Genomic DNA, 16034 nt, shown 5'->3' with positions numbered 1-16034 from the left:
AATGCATTGTAACTGGCTAGTGGGTTGTTGGCGCGCTCAGTTTGAGATTCAACTGTGTCAGCCGATTGTTCTCACAAACTGTAATAATAACCTGTTATACCAACTCGTACTACAGTCATTTTATTTGTTTCGAAGCTGATACGATAACATCAACAACTTCTGTCTGAGGAAACCAGCTGCTTTGTTGCCAATATGCATGTCATTAAGCGAGGTAACGTGATCGATAGTAGAACTTTAACTTTCTGGCTGTAAAAATACTGTCAAATGCAATGGGACGTGAAGGTTCTGAAAAACTTTTAAAATGTATCTAAGCTGTGATAAATGCTCCACAGAGATACCGCACTTTAGTCTTCAGCTCAGTTTTAGTCATGTTAAAATGGGTTTTTGTTTCTTTCTGTGGTGTGTTTCGGTCGAGCCAACAAACAAAGCCTGGAGTTGTGAAAGGACAAAAGCTACCCGGTTATTAGTATAGTATTTTTTCAGTTTGCATTTTTGTTGTTGCCTGTTTCGTCTATATTTTTGATAACGTTGAACATCATTTTTAAACAGATGCGATACAGTCGAGCCTTTAAATTGATTGTCGTTCGTTGACCCGATTTTGCTCTCTAACCTTTTAATGTTTAAACTTTTTCCCTTGGTGATTGGCAAAGTAAAGGCGTTGACAAACTAACATAATGACTGAGTAAAAAGAGAGTCACTATATTATCAGTTTTGGCATCTGTGGTATTGGCGCGAAGTAGCAAGTGTTAATAACCTGTTAGACAGCTGTTCAGCGCGCGCATCATCTGAGTTAATTGATCTGTAGAGGGAATCCAATTAACAGCTATGTACAGTAACTGGGACTGCATAGTTTTTACCACTGCAGATATATCTATCAACTATCCTAAAATGTACCTCAGAAATTGACCAAATAATTGAGAACTAATGTTGTTTTTTGAATTACAGATGGACGCCAGGAGGGAGTTAGTTTTGATAAAATCACATCTCGCATCCAGAAGCTTTGCTATGGACTCAACTCTGACTTTGTGGACCCTGTGAGTTCAAACCGCTATACAGTTGCCTATCAGTTTCAGTGTTAAAAAAAGAAACGCCAAGTAATGTAAAGGTGACACTGTTGATATTCTACCATGTAACCTTTATCTCTGTTCCTGCAGGCTCAGATTACAATGAAGGTGATCCAGGGTCTGTACAGTGGAGTTACCACTGTGGAGCTGGACACTCTGGCAGCAGAGACTGCTGCCACCCTCACCACCAAACACCCTGACTATGCACTCCTAGCTGCACGAATTGCGGTGTCTAATCTACACAAAGAGTCCAAGAAAGTATTCAGTGGTGAGTACAAGTTTTAAGTTGCCACAAAAAAATGCAATGCTATATTGCAAGATTTGTGTGATTTTTGTGTAGGTAATAAATGTGTTTTATAAATAAGAATTTAATGCGCTATACATTTACTTAAAATGCATTATTTTTTATGATGTTGATGGAGTCTTTACGGGAAACCCTGACATAATTGATTTTACATTGTTAAAGTGTTAATTATCGGTACTGATCTACACTTTCTTTCCTATGTGCTTTTGTAGATGTGATGGAAGACCTGTACAACTACGTGAACCCGTTAAATAAACGTCACTCTCCTATGATCTCCAAGGAGACGCTCAACATTATACGTGAAAACAAGGGTGTAGGTCACATTGGAGGATGGAGGATGAGGATTTTGTTCATGTTTTCAAATTTGACATCACTGTGATTATGATCTTTTTTTTTTTTTAACATAATATCCTCTATCCTTTGCAGCGCCTCAACTCAGCCATCATTTACGACAGAGACTTCTCTTACAACTTCTTTGGCTTTAAGGTAATGTTTCATTTAATTTGACATTCAACATCTCAAGCAGATGCTTGGATTACAATCTAATTTGTCCCTTTGGCTCCAATAGACTCTCGAGCGGTCGTATTTGTTGAAGATTAACGGCAAAGGTGAGAATTGACTTTCCTTCCTATAGCTTTTTGAGAAGCATGTTCAAGGGTGCAGAGACTTACTGTAGTAGTTTGTTTGGATAGTTTTAATTGCTAATTCATCTTTTTTTTCTGTAGTTGCTGAGAGGCCCCAGCACATGCTAATGAGAGTGGCTGTTGGGATTCATAAAGGAGACATTGACGCAGCCATTGAGACTTACAACTTGCTGTCAGAGAAGTGGTTCACCCATGCCTCACCTACTCTGTTCAATGCTGGCACCAACAGGCCACAGCTGTCTAGGTAAGGACTTGGAGCAAAGTTGAAAAAATCTGATGCTTTTTTGACCCCCCCTCGCCTAAATCTAATTTGTTTGTTTTTGCAGTTGTTTCTTGCTATCCATGAAAGATGACAGCATCAATGGTATTTATGACACACTGAAGCAGTGTGCCCTCATCTCCAAATCAGCTGGAGGAATTGGATTGGCAATTGGCTGCATCAGAGCAACAGGCAGCTATATTGCTGGGGTGGGTCAAATGCACACCACAGGGATTCAAATCAAACTGATATAGAGGGGCTTTATTTTAATCATTGGTGTTTTAACTTAAATTGGTTCTTGTTTTCCAGACTAATGGCAATTCCAATGGGCTGGTTCCTATGCTTCGAGTGTACAACAACACTGCACGTTATGTTGACCAGGGTGGTAACAAGGTAAAGATTTGCAATACACGCTACTGTATAACGGAGCTTGACATTGTTGCTCCAGAGACACCTCAGTTAGTACGTTTTTAATTCTGTTTCAGAGACCCGGGGCCTTTGCTGTGTACCTGGAGCCGTGGCATTTTGATGTGTTTGACTTCTTAGAGTTGAAGAAGAACACCGGTAAAGAGGAGCAGAGGGCCAGAGACCTGTTCTTCGCCATGTGGATCCCAGACCTGTTTATGAAACGAGTGGAAAGCAATCAGGTGAATATCTGAGGCAATCACCTTCCTGACTATGATGTTCTATAATGTTTTATTATGGGTTTGAGGCTCCTGCTAAATCTACACACTGCAAAGGCTTATTGTTCCTATCCTGCTCTTGTAGGACTGGTCTCTAATGTGTCCCAGTGACTGTCCCGGGTTAGATGAGTGTTGGGGGGAGGAGTTTGAGGAGCTCTACACTCGGTAAGGCCGGCACACCAAACGCTGTTCTTAAAGGAACATGCCGACTTATTGGGAATTTAGCTTATTCACCGTAACCCCCAGAGTTAGACAAGTCCATACATACCCTTCTCATCTCCTTGCGTGCTGTAAGGCTGTCTGACGGCTCCAGCGCCTTCAGGCCAGAACAGAACATGCAGGTAAATGGTTCCAGTAATCCTACTGCTCCGAATAAGTGACAAAATAACGGCAACATGTTCCTATTTACATGTTGTGATTTGTAGAATCTCAGCGTGTACAAAAAACAATGTAACACGAGACACAGCCATCTTCTAACAGTAAACAAACTGGGAACTATATTCTCAGGCGGAAGAATATAGTACTTGGGCGGAATGATTTGCTTTGCAGCAAGACAGTCTGAGAATATAGTTCCCCGTTTGTTTACTGTTAGAAGATGGCTGTGTCTCATGTTACGTGGTTTTTTGTACACGCTCTGACTATACAAATCACAACATGTAAATAGGAACATGTTGGCGTTATTTTGTCACTTATTGAGAGCAGTAGGCTAGTTGGAACCAGTTACCTGCAGGATCTGTGCTGGGCTAAGCTACCGGTGGGGCCGTCAGACAGTGTTACAACACGCACGGACACGAGAAGGGTATGTATCGACTTTTCTTACTCTGGGGGTTACGGTGAATAAGCTAAACTACCAATAAGTCAGCGTGTTCCTTTAACAAACAGCTCATTTCTCAGTGCTTACCTGTCCCATGTATCCGTTTGTCGTCAGTTATGAGAAGGAGGGCAGGGCTAAGCGTGTGGTGAAGGCTCAGCAGGTGTGGTACGCCATCATTGAGTCGCAGACCGAAACCGGTACACCATACATGCTCTACAAGGATGCCTGCAACAGGAAGAGCAACCAGCAGAATCTGGGCACCATCAAATCAAGCAATCTGTGCACGGAGATTGTAGAGTACACAAGCAAGGATGAGGTGAGTGGCAGCAAGTATTGTTGTTCCTGCAATATTCAAATTAGCCATTACATTATTTGGTTAATGCTCATTTGGTTTTCTCTTTCTCAGGTTGCAGTGTGTAACCTGGCATCCATTGCCCTCAATATGTATGTCACCCCAGAAAGAACTTTTGACTTCAAAAAGCTTGCATCTGTCACCAAAGTCATTGTCAAGAACCTGAACAAAATTATTGACATCAACTACTACCCAGTGATTGAGGTATGCTTTCTTGTCTAGTGTTGCTTCTCTATCAACATTGCAGCCAGATCTCATGTGCTCTGTTAACAAATGGCTCCTCCGTCCTGCTTTACAGGCTGAAAGGTCTAACAAGCGTCACAGGCCAATTGGAATCGGTGTGCAGGGTTTGGCTGATGCCTTCATCCTCATGCGTTATCCGTTTGAAAGCCCAGAAGCCCAGTTGCTCAACATTCAGATCTTTGAGACCATCTACTACGCTGCCCTGGAGGCCAGCTGCGAGCTGGCAGCGGAGCTCGGCCCTTACGAAACCTATGCTGGATCTCCTGTCAGCAAGGGAGTGAGTAGTTTTCACAATGTCTCAAATCCAACCCAGGATATATTTTTAGCAGTTTAGGCTCAGATTCTAACTTATTGTTTTCCAGATCCTTCAGTATGACATGTGGGATAAAACTCCGACAGATCTCTGCGACTGGAAAACGTTGAAGGCGAAAATTGCCAAGTAAATCTTCCTGAATGTCTTACTTGTTGGTATTTCTCATCTGATATCGACTGTATGTGGAGATTGTAGCTCATCCCTGCTTCCTCCGTTGTGTGCTCAGGCATGGTGTGAGGAACAGTCTGCTCTTGGCCCCCATGCCCACAGCTTCCACCGCACAGATACTGGGCAACAACGAGTCCATTGAGGCTTACACCAGCAACATCTACACCCGCAGAGTGCTCTCGGGAGAGTTTCAGGTCAGAACTGAATGCATTCGCTGCTTTGCGTCTCCAAAGTCACGTGTCCATAGAGGGAAAGGTGGTTAAGTGTCTTTTCTGCCTCTCCCACAGATTGTGAACCCTCACCTGCTGAAGGACCTCACAGAAAGAGGACTGTGGAGTGACGGAATTAAGAACCAGCTGATTGCCCAGAATGGGTCCATCCAGGTAAAGGGTCACATTTACTAAATGAATGGCTCTAAATGTTACTATAATCTATTACTTATTTTTTGTTGATCAATATCTGACTTGTGTGCAGGATATTGAAGAGATCCCTAATGATCTGAAGCAGCTGTATAAAACTGTGTGGGAAATCTCCCAGAAGACTGTCCTTAAGATGGCAGCAGATCGTGGTGCCTACATTGACCAGAGCCAGTCCCTAAACATCCATATTGCCGAGCCAAATTATGGCAAACTGACCAGCATGCACTTCTATGGTTGGAAGTTGGTAAGTCAGGAATGAAGGAACTTAATTCATGCAACTTCATAGTGCCATGAAACAATGTCTCAATTTTTCTCTACAGGGCCTGAAAACCGGCATGTACTACCTGCGGACTAAGCCTGCTGCCAATCCCATTCAGTTCACCCTCAACAAGGAGAAATTAAAGGAGGCCCAGTCAACCAAGAGCAACGAGGAGGAGACAAAAGAGCGCAACACTGCTGCCATGGTGTGTTCCTTAGCGAACAAAGATGAGTGCCTGATGTGTGGTTCCTAAGTGAAGTGTGTTTCACTCAGATAAACACTGTTCACCTTACCCACCAGCTAACTCATTAAACAATTATTTTTGGGAACACCCAGTTCTTTCTATTTGTATATGATGTTGTAACAAGGGTTTTACATATGATGCTGTCTTCAAGTCACACATTTGCTATTTTTAATTAATATTTTCCAGATTATCCTCATGAATTGTGTTGTATGCATGTTTGTATAGAATGAATAAGGTACAATTAATTTTTATCAATACAGTTTTATATGTGGGTCATATTAATGAATTTCATGTTTGTATTTTAGATGTGTGGAAAATTACATTTGTATTGTCTTAATTTAAGTGTCATTTATTAAACTATTGTTATGAATATGTGAAGCTTTCATTGTGCATCAAAACCTGAGCATATATATACCTTATTATACATATTAAGACCTGCCTTCATTGAGGCAAGGACAATAAAGCAAAATAAGAAAAGGTAAATAGGCAGCATGCTGTTCTTAATGTCTTGTTTATTAGGAAATGAGCGCCAGGGACAGGCATTTCTGCCACTGTGGATGCTTTAACAGGGTGGGGATTACGATTGGCTTGTGATACGACGTATCGTAAAACATGATATTCAATTTCTTGGTGATAAATGTTGGGAGCTTTGGTGTTGGATGACAAAGTGTTTTAATTATCTGCGACAAGCAGGCAGATCAGAATAGGCTTACACCCAAAATGAAAATGGTGAAGCCATCAATCATGCAACAGTAACAAGGGTTACACGCCAAGGTGTTTTTTCCAAAGGAAGTCTGTATGGGCTGTGTCTTGGGACAGGAGATGCTGCAGGTGATGAATTAATGAACTGGTGTGTTTACGCATGTGACCTCAAGGGAGCAGTATGTGTAAAGCAAGCTGAGACCTGCGCGGTCACACTGTGGCAGGGTGTTGGTCTGCTGCCTACCGAAAAGAAATGCTAAAGCAACACTAATTCATAACCTCAGTCAGCCCTGAGTTATGATTATGATGTCCCCCTACACTATGGTCATGGTCAGGAAATACAGAGACACAGAAATAAACGTGATTTCAAATGTTTTAATTGTGTTGCAAATTATCTAATGTGCAAAATGTTAATTGAACACAAGGCTACTTTCTTCTGATACTTGAATGTTAAGAGAAACCAGGACGGCTAACACAGGCTCTTTGCTATTAACAAGTGAAGTTTGAAAATGGCAGTGAGTAGAGGGACACCCAGCACGAAGCAGCAGCACAACTCAACTCTCCATTAATGCATGTATAGTTCCTGTTGGTGCATGTGTGTAATGTGTAACACCAACAGAGTGGGGATCTTCTTCTTCAATAAAATCCCCAATATTTTGTCGTTTTAAGTAGTCACTACTTTCAGTGTGCGAATTGTGTTTACTAGTTTTAAAGGCACTGTAACCCTATTTTACTGCCATTTATGCATATAAAGGTGTATGGGTGTAGTACTACATTTATTCAAAAAATGAGAAAACTGTATTTGTAATAAAATCTATGGTTGAAGAATTTTATTTGAATGCCTAAATCTGACATTTTTAGAGGATTGGGAAGAAAATAAAACATTGGCCAAAAATGAATTATTTGAATGAACTTTTAAGCAGAAAGATGAATATCTCTCTTCCTCTCGAGGCTTTCTGTGTCAGAAACACAAAATTGTCCCGATTTCACACAGAATGGGAGCAGAATTAGCCAGAAGCCGAACGGTTTTTGCACAATGATTGGTTTCACTACATGAAAAGTTTCTTACAGAGTCAGTCATTGGGATTAAAGGAATCGTTTAACATTTTGGGAAATACCCTTGTTTGCATTCCAGCGTAAAGCTAGATGAGACGGTTGATGCAGTAAATATGAAGCTGCAGCTAGCAGTGGATTATCTTAGCTAGGCACAAATTAAAAGAGGGGAACAGCTAAACTGGCTCTGGTCAACGGTAAGAAAAATCCACCTACCAGCACCTTTATAGTTGCATTGTTTGTTTAAACGCTAAATATTTGCTGTTTTACAGGTGGTTATGTGCAAGACTATATTTTCCAAGATGTGGAACTTTTCCCTCTTATCAGATATTGAAGAAGGTTACCAAAGAGCCAAAGCCCTGAAAAAGTGTGGTCCTTTAAATAGGACAGCGCTAGGGTTACGGTCTCACTAGTGTCCCGTCAAACGACCCATCCCCCTCTTGGGAACCAAAGCCTGTGTCCTGAGAGCTGCTGCTGCCTGTTGGCGAGGGAATCATTTTGTTAGCTACAGGTTTCATGACACCCGACTTCTCTGCTACATTATGCTCACAATTTCTACCCTTTATCCATTTTGCGTCCATTCTGCCATTTTGCGTCTCGGTTTGTTTTTCACCCACCTTCGCCCCTGTGAGTAGCTCTCCTTCCCTTCTTTTTTCTGCCTCATCCTGTGTGGCCTCGGCTTTTTCTTTAACATGACTAAAACCTGTCCCTGCCACCACCTCCTCTTTCACTTCAGGATCAGTATTTTCATTTGTGTCTGCTTCCACCTGCTCTTTTTTCTCAGTTTCCTTCTTATCTCCTGGTTCTGTTTTAGCTCTGCCCTCCTCCATTTTCACCACATCACAGTCGGTTACCTGCTGTGATCCCTCTTTGCCCACCTGATTCTGCAGTGCATCTGACTCCTGTTTTGTATCTGATTGTTCTTTATCCTCCCCCTCCTCTTCATGGTGCAATGTCACGTTAAGTGATTCATTTTTGTCATCTCTGCTGTTAAAACCTATGAAATTGTTCTTGGCACCAGCAATGTATTTTCCCAGAAAGGAGGAGCCATCATTGGTCAATGCGCCATTTGCAGGGTGTCCATCAGCCATCAGAAGCTGCTGGACCACTTTCATATCACTGTGCATCTTGCAGACTGTTTTGGTCAGCACAGTGATCCGATTACCGATATCTGAGGGAAGAGAATACTCCAATCACAACACAGCATGCAGGCACTTTCATGACAAATAATGTTATTTAATTTCTAAAGGCTTGAATTCAACACTTTTTCATAGGAAAACCACCTTATTCTTTAGAAAGTGTTAAATGCCCTAATTACAGGACACACACTAGGGTTGGACGCTACAAATAATTATATTAACTTTGTTTTTGTTTTTTTAGTTTAACTTATTTTGCAGATCAACATTACAATGCCTTATTTATTCTTTTGAATCTTAAACATATGAAAGCCAAGTCAGTGATTTCAAATTTCTCAAAAGGGGGATTATTATGGATTCAATAAATCATTATAAAATAAATAATCACATGAATACATTATGTAAAACTGAAAAATGTGAAATTATAAAATGAAAATGTATTCCTGTCTTTTATTTCTTAGTTCCTGCCACCAAAAAAAAAAAAAGATGTTCCTATGAAAAAGACACATTTGTGAAGAGTAAGAAGAAAGACTTTTTCTGTGGTTTTCTGTGGATATATTTACAGCAGCAGCAGAATAACTTCGGCGTTGTTGTTGCTCTAGCTAAGGTGCTAATATGCTTGCATAAGAGGTAGGGATGATTGGGATTGGCTGAAAGGTGAGGGGGCGGTAACAACACCACTGACATGAAAACTGACATTATGAAATAAAAACAGATTTTGGAGAGAGCATTTTGAAATTAGAAAGTCTATAATGATATAACAATTATATCCACCATGAAAATGTAGGATAAAATAAGATTTCAGAATTTGAGTTGAGTTATAATAATTTCACAAATTGTAAATATAAATTTTACACAATTTATTAATGTCTATTTTATTTATTAATTATCACAGTCCTAAAATATTATTCCAGACCACTCGTAAAGCATAAGATTGTTATCATTTATCATTTTTTATCTGATGGCCGTTATTAAAGAAAGACTAGAAATATGGAAGAGAAAAGGGGCAACAAGCAACAGGCCAGGTTTGTAAGCCATCAGGACTTCAGAATGCATTACTGTCTGACCATAAGCCTCTGACAGATTTGTGTCTAAGTCATGTTTACCTTTCCTCTTGGTTTCCTCAAACTCCCTGCAAGCTGACTCAATGTAGCGTTGCACCAGAGCTTTGATCACCTGCTGCTGGTAAGGTAACTGGCCGTCTTCACATACCTTATCATTGGTCTTAAAACACATATCCAATTTCAGTAAACAGTTTTAGCAAAGAATATGTAGATTATTTTTTTACTACAGTAAACACTAACTCCTCCACGTGAGCATTAAACACACACTTACCATAGATTCTATTGGGGGATATTTGTCCTCAGAATTACAAGTGCAGCAGCAGCAGATTCGTCTAAAGATACCCCTGGAACAGAATTTAAAATGGAAAAAAAAATAAAGATATAGATACACAATGAGGGGTCTTTGCAGGTTAAATGGGTTTTAGAGCTCACCTTAAGATGTAAAACACAGCTTTGGGTGAGGGGATGATGTTGAAGGGCACAGGCATGGTGAGGCCTTCTCTGAAGTAACTGAGGTACAGCTTTGACCTGGCAAATTTCCACTCAACATCTGCATCATCCTGAAATTAAAAATGTTTAGATGTCAGTGCCATTCTTTGGTTTTTTGCTTTTATTGCAGTTGTGACATAAAAAAAAAATATCTCTTTACCTCAATTTTCTGAAAGGAGTTGGTGATCATGGCAATGAGCATGTTGAGCAGGACGATGACGATGATGAGTGTGAAGATGCCGTACAGAACCCTTCCTACAAACTCTGCCACCACATACTGTGGCATGTCCACATACTCCTGGTTGGCCATGCCAAACATGGTCCAGAATAAGAAGCGGAACGTCTCATTAAACCTGAAGAGTACACAATGAGAGTGTTTCATACCTTTTTTTGTTTGACTTACAATGCAACTGTATATTCTTATTTTCAGCAGCCTGGGGAGAAAAAGAATGATGTACACTACAGAAACTGTCATCTCAAACTCTGTTTTTAAGATGTTATTTTCTGTGCGGGTATTCTATATTTAAGATTTGTGTGGGTGATTCTCACAGTTTTCACAGTTGTAAGTGTAGAGAGCTTGTTGTTAAGATTCATTTTGTGCACATCATTCAAATAAGTAAGATTACATTTATTTGCTGTCTGGGGAAAAGTCTAATTAAAAGTCTAAAAAACAAGAAGTATAAACAGCAGGAAAATAGAAAAATGTTCTTTAAATTCTTTTTGCCTTCCTTGTACTTTCTTATTTCTATAGCTGCCGTTTTTTTTGTTTTTTAAATCTGGTTTAGGGACAAACACTACATGATGCATACCACAAACAATACTGGATATTGATATATACAGTATCTCACAAAAGTGAGTACACCCCTCACATTTTAGTAAATATTTCATTATATCTTTTAATGGGACAACACTGAAGAAATTACACCTTGCTACAATGTAAAGTATTAAGTATACAGCTTGTATAACAGTGTAAATGTGCTGTCCCCTCAAAATAACTCAACACACAGCCATTAATGTCTAAACCGCTGGCAACAAAAGTAAGTACACCCCTATGTTAAATTCCCATAGAGGCAGGCAGATGTTTATTTTTAAAGGCCAGTTATTTCATGGATCCAGGATACTATGCATCCTGATAAAGTTCCCTTGGCCTTTGGAATTAAAATAGCCCCACATCATCACATACCCTTCACCATACCTAGAGATTGACATGGTTTTATGTCAGTTAGCCTAATAGCTGGTTTGATTTGCATTGAGAGATGATTTTATGGAAAGTACCCCATGCCAATCTCTAGGTATGTGGTGAAGGGTATGTGATGATGTGGTACTTTCCATAAAATCATCTCTCAATGCAAATCAAACTAGCTATTAGGCTAACCGACATAAAACCATGCCAATCTCTAGGTATGGTGAGATACTGTATATATTTGACAAATACAAAAAGCTACTGATGATATATCAGCTGAAATAAAAAGAAAAATGTATTAAAACATAACACACACCCTTTTTTTTAAAGAACTGAGCAGGACATTTTAGAGTAAAAAATACTGTCAGTGCTCTTTTGGTTGTCAAACTGTACCAAAGCGTTGAATAAGCTTAAGCTTATGTTTGTATGAATTTAAAGCAGCAACCTTGTGTTATTTTGTTCACCTTTCTAACCACTGCAGCAGGATTGGGACTGAAAATCGCTGCGCTGAAACAACAGTATTTAGGAAGCTAAAGATTGCATATTCATACCTGCCAAGATGTGGAGAGATGACATAAGGAACATATACATTGTTGATGCCACAGAGGAAGGCCGTTCCAATGATCATCAATATAAACATAAATCTAAAAAAAGAAAAAAATAGAAATGTCATGGGGTCTGAATTCCCTCCCAGGTGATGATCAATATACAAATATGCAGATATAATACAGGAGGCCAAATGAAAAGGGCTCTTACCGCATCATATCATCAATCATCTTCCCTATGGAGATCTGCAGAGTTCCCAAAGACTCCTGTGCTGGCAGTATGTAAGCCAGCCGTGTGAAGCTCAACAAACTGGTCACTGCAAACAGCACCTCTGCAATCATCTGGGGGTCCTCGTTATGCCAGTCCTCACGGGCTGCAGGACAGTTTCACACAGTCAAAGAGACCACTTCAGCATATATGAACTTTGGAGACCTCAAACAACTATTTGGCTGAAAGATCTGACATAATTTCCTCACCAGTCCGAGTGAAGTAGATACACTCCTCTGTGCTGTTATAATCATAGCAGAGGAAGTAACCTTTGAGCATGATAAGGACACGTAACGCAAAGGACGCCAGGTACATGCTGAGCACCATCACGTCCAAGCAGTTCCACCAGTCCCGGAAGTAACTCCGCAGCCCCTCGATCCACACTTCCTTACACTCATACCAGAAGAATCCTACATGAGACAACATTGTATAAACCTTGAGTTTTCTATTTGTACATTATAGAAGAGAGTCAGAATAGAGAGGGAGGGAACTCACCGACCACCCACACCATGTGGAAGGAGCTGTGCAGGATGTTCTGCTGCCGGGAAGAAAATTTATCTCGATACAACTCCATTGTTATTGATTCTCCGAGCAACGTGATGAGAAACCAGAGATAGGAGGCTGAGTGGAGGAGAAACTTGATCACAGGAATCTTTAGTATCTTTCCTACCTGGTGAAATACACAAAAGACACCTGTCAAGGCCAAGGCACACCAGTGTGCTCATCCTATTTTCTTAACAGAATGTCTCTCATCGCAGTCTGTGTGACATTTTCATGTGATGTCACCTTTGACTTGGGTGCGGTCCAGTAGACGAGGCAGAGGAGAGGCATGGTGAGAAAGATCCCTACTGAGACAAACAGCTTAAAGGCCGTCCTGCTGCCTCTCCAGCCGGAGAGGTTCCCACACCAGATAGAAGACAGCACCTGCTGGCAGATTGGGTGGGCCACAAACTGCACAAAAACATAAACAAATATGGATTAAGTTAATGTATTTTCCTTTTTACTTATCTTTGACAGTTTCTGCATCTGGCTACCTGTTTCTGGTTGTAGTTGACAGCAAGCCGCAGACGTGACAGGTTGGGGATTCCCTCCTCAAAGGCCTGCTGCTCTAAGGAGTCCTGGCTCTCGTTGCCACAGCTGTTCAGGATGGTGGTCACCTCGCTCTGGTTGCGACACATGCCCAGCAACTCAACGGCAAACTCCTGACAAACCTCCTCCAGGCCCAGGTACTGAGGCTGCAGGAAGAGAGGAACCACACCAGAGTCAAATAACAACACAGCCGGCACGAACAGTAAGTAGGGATATGTACGGATCTCACCAGACCTTGAACTCTGGCTCTTTTTGGGAGAGCTTGCGGAGCTCTCTGCTGAGACCGAAAGCTCTGAGCATGGCATCGTCGGAGGTGATGGACAGGTAGGCGCGGCTGGCAATGCCACGGTAGGTGTTGATACGAGACAAGGAGAACTTGAGCAGGTCATACTGCCGGCCGTTACTACACTCCAGACAGGCACAGGATATCTTATGTGGCCATGGGATGACGTGACCTTTTTGGGTGAGCATGTTGACTATATCATACAGGTCTTTCTGGCAGGCTAAGGTCAGAGGTGTCACACCAGGGGCAAACTGGGAGTTGTCAATTGAGTGGTCAAAGATGGCCTGAGAGAAGGAGCGCACGTCCATCTTGTTGCCTTTCTCCTGGTCCAGGCGGTCCAGCAGGCGCTTCACCACTCTGGCCTGGTTGGTGTCTACAGCGACGAGCAGGGCCTCGTGAATCTGCCGGAAGTCAAACTTGACCCCGTGGAGGAGGACGTCCATGCAACTTTCGTTGCCCAGGCGGATTGACAAGTTGAGGGCATCCCTCCACTGGCGATCCTCAGACTCATCCAGCTGGCGGATGATGCCATCACCGGTCTTCAACAGTCCAAACAGCAACTCTATGTTCCCCTCCTGAATGGCACCAATGAGCTCCGGAGGGAACCGCATCTTCCTGTTCATAATCTCGCGCCATTGCTCTGGCTAAGGGACAGTCAACAGCAGTTGCATTAAATGTCTATTCACACATTTTTTATTAAATGAATTTCAGATTCCAGGGGGAAAATGTATCTTCCAATTTGATTTCATAAGAGGATATTAAAGCGTGGACAAAATGTAAAATGTTTTGTGAGAAAATTAAAAGGCTGTACAAAAAATAAAAAGCGTGGCACATTCTAATAAGTGTTTGACTGAAGACACATTTTATGAAATAAAAGGAAAACAACTCAATATAATATATAACTATGTAATAAAATAAAGCTGTTCAGAGGATACCTGGAGCACAGTAGCTTTAAATTTAGCCTCGTTAAAACTTTTTTTTTTAAACTCAGATCTACTAAATGACAAGTTCTAAAAACCACGTCTGAATAAAATTCTGCTTACCGTGAGGTTTTCCATTCCTGATGAAAATCAGCACAATTTTAAGCAGTGATCCTAAAGTGAAAACACAACCACATTCTCTGGAAGCATAAATTATATTTTTTCCAGCTATTTTGAGCTTCAGAGATGAAGGTGAAAGATATCAGTAGATTGCACAACTGAACCCTTTGGTGTGCTGCTATCATGTGCTACCGGCTGACTGCATTGAATCAGCACCCACAACTCAAAAACACACTTCCATTCCCCATGGGGAAGGGCCAATTAAAACGTAGCCAGTTCAAAGTGTTTCATGCTTGGCTGGGCCCAAACCAAACGGTTTCTTTGTTCAAACTGGAATTAACTCCAGTCTCCCCATTGGAAACAGTGCCATGGTACAATTAAGGTAGCTGTTACTGAACAGGCAGCAGCTGTCATCGTTTTCCCCCAGAGGAGCTGGAGGAAGTTCACAGCAGAGGGAAAAACAAGGAGCTGCAAATGAAACATATACAGATTATTTGAACTACTTTTTCCATGCAGTTCTCTTTAAAGAAGTCTGTTTACTAAAACTTTTTTTGTAACTTTGTCTTGAAACTTCTGTAAGGTTTTCTTTCACCTTTGAACATGTACTGTAACATGTCAATCAGATTGTTAGTGGTTTCAGACTCACCCAAGGAATAGTAAGTTACATTCAAAGGATGACCAAATACATTTTCCATGGAGCTATCTTGGAACAAATGTCAATTTTTAGTCAACCACAGCCAAAGATGATTGTGTTACTGGAGAGTTAATCCAATTACCAGCACAGGGACGTGTTTATCACTCATCCGTAATCTGGTGTGGAAGTGAAGCCTGACTGGCTACTGACTCTTGTGAGCATAATTTTGCACAGCAGAGGGAGGAAGAGGACCGTTGCACAGTTAAAACTTTTTGTTGTCATTTCAATTATTTTTGTACCGATGTTAAATGGTTTAGAATCACTGCTGAAATATATTCAGTGACAAAAGGAAAGCTGAATTGTTCTGGTTTTAAACTAAATGAGATGTCATGTCATTTATCTGGGCCCAATAGTGAATGATCCAGAAGGGGAAGAATATTTAAGAGTCATAAGTTCCTCAAATGGATTTAATGCCTTAAGAGGGCAAACAGGGCCCTAGACAATAGCTTGACCATAAGAAATTACAAATTTGGCTCGTGAATCCTGAGAAAGAACTTAATTTTGTCATGTTTCATAACAAACATTCATATAATATTTTTACAAAAGGGTTTCATGATAAGAACAACTCTCCATAAACACAAACCAAAAACACAATCTGACAGCATAACAGTGTATAAAACTGGAGAAAAAAACAAAACAAAACAGCCCTCTCTAAAAGCAAAAGATAACTCAACGTTATAATGCTCTTCAGTCTATCAGCTGGTTAATCACTACATAATGGC

The 16034-nt window shown here is 40.9% G+C and overlaps 2 protein-coding genes across 4 annotated transcripts; one reads left to right on the top strand and one right to left on the bottom strand.

The window, feature by feature from the left end:
* LOC114567325 (ribonucleoside-diphosphate reductase large subunit) lies at positions 1–5851 on the top strand. Its single transcript, XM_028596393.1, has 19 exons — positions 1–211; positions 946–1034; positions 1155–1332; positions 1581–1681; positions 1795–1854; positions 1937–1976; positions 2094–2256; positions 2339–2480; positions 2581–2664; positions 2757–2918; positions 3040–3119; positions 3883–4084; positions 4175–4324; positions 4419–4640; positions 4726–4802; positions 4903–5038; positions 5132–5227; positions 5319–5507; positions 5584–5851. Exons 1-19 carry the CDS (start codon positions 193–195, stop codon positions 5773–5775), a joined length of 2382 nt encoding a protein of 793 aa, XP_028452194.1. The 5' UTR covers positions 1–192; the 3' UTR covers positions 5776–5851.
* Positions 5852–6838: 987 nt separating this feature from the next.
* Positions 6839–15451, bottom strand: LOC114566644 (short transient receptor potential channel 2). 3 transcript variants are annotated; one of them, XM_028595274.1, is made up of 15 exons: positions 15265–15411; positions 14622–15086; positions 13530–14222; positions 13241–13441; positions 12993–13157; positions 12702–12876; positions 12416–12616; positions 12150–12312; positions 11945–12037; positions 10371–10563; positions 10154–10281; positions 9993–10065; positions 9764–9881; positions 8400–8692; positions 6839–7999 (listed from the first exon to the last, which is right to left on the bottom strand). In XM_028595274.1, the coding sequence occupies exons 2-15, from the start codon at positions 14634–14636 to the stop codon at positions 7931–7933; spliced, it is 2580 nt and encodes an 859-aa protein (XP_028451075.1). In that variant the 5' UTR covers positions 14637–15086; positions 15265–15411; the 3' UTR covers positions 6839–7930. The 3 variants fall into 3 exon arrangements, with proteins under 3 accessions (XP_028451075.1, XP_028451074.1, XP_028451073.1); XM_028595273.1 differs by having other exon boundaries at positions 6839–8692; positions 14622–14672; positions 15395–15451; XM_028595272.1 differs by having other exon boundaries at positions 6839–8692.
* Positions 15452–16034: the final 583 nt, after the last annotated feature.

Source organism: Perca flavescens, chromosome 13 (assembly GCF_004354835.1).
Source record: "Perca flavescens isolate YP-PL-M2 chromosome 13, PFLA_1.0, whole genome shotgun sequence".
NCBI classification, from domain to species: Eukaryota; Metazoa; Chordata; class Actinopteri; order Perciformes; family Percidae; genus Perca; species Perca flavescens.
Note: the sequence above shows the minus strand (reverse complement) of the source record. Positions and strands in the feature narration are given on the sequence as shown.

Coding starts and splice junctions, on each gene's coding strand:
- LOC114567325 (XM_028596393.1), top strand. Junction 1,855..1,936: donor ACAACTTCTTTGGCTTTAAG/GTAATGTTTCAT, acceptor TGGCTCCAATAG/ACTCTCGAGCGGTCGTATTT. Junction 5,508..5,583: donor ACTTCTATGGTTGGAAGTTG/GTAAGTCAGGAA, acceptor TTTTCTCTACAG/GGCCTGAAAACCGGCATGTA.
- LOC114566644 (XM_028595273.1), bottom strand. Junction 10,564..11,944: donor ATCTCTCCACATCTTGGCAG/GTATGAATATGC, acceptor TGTACTCTTCAG/GTTTAATGAGACGTTCCGCT. Junction 9,882..9,992: donor ATCCCCCAATAGAATCTATG/GTAAGTGTGTGT, acceptor ATGTGTTTTAAG/ACCAATGATAAGGTATGTGA.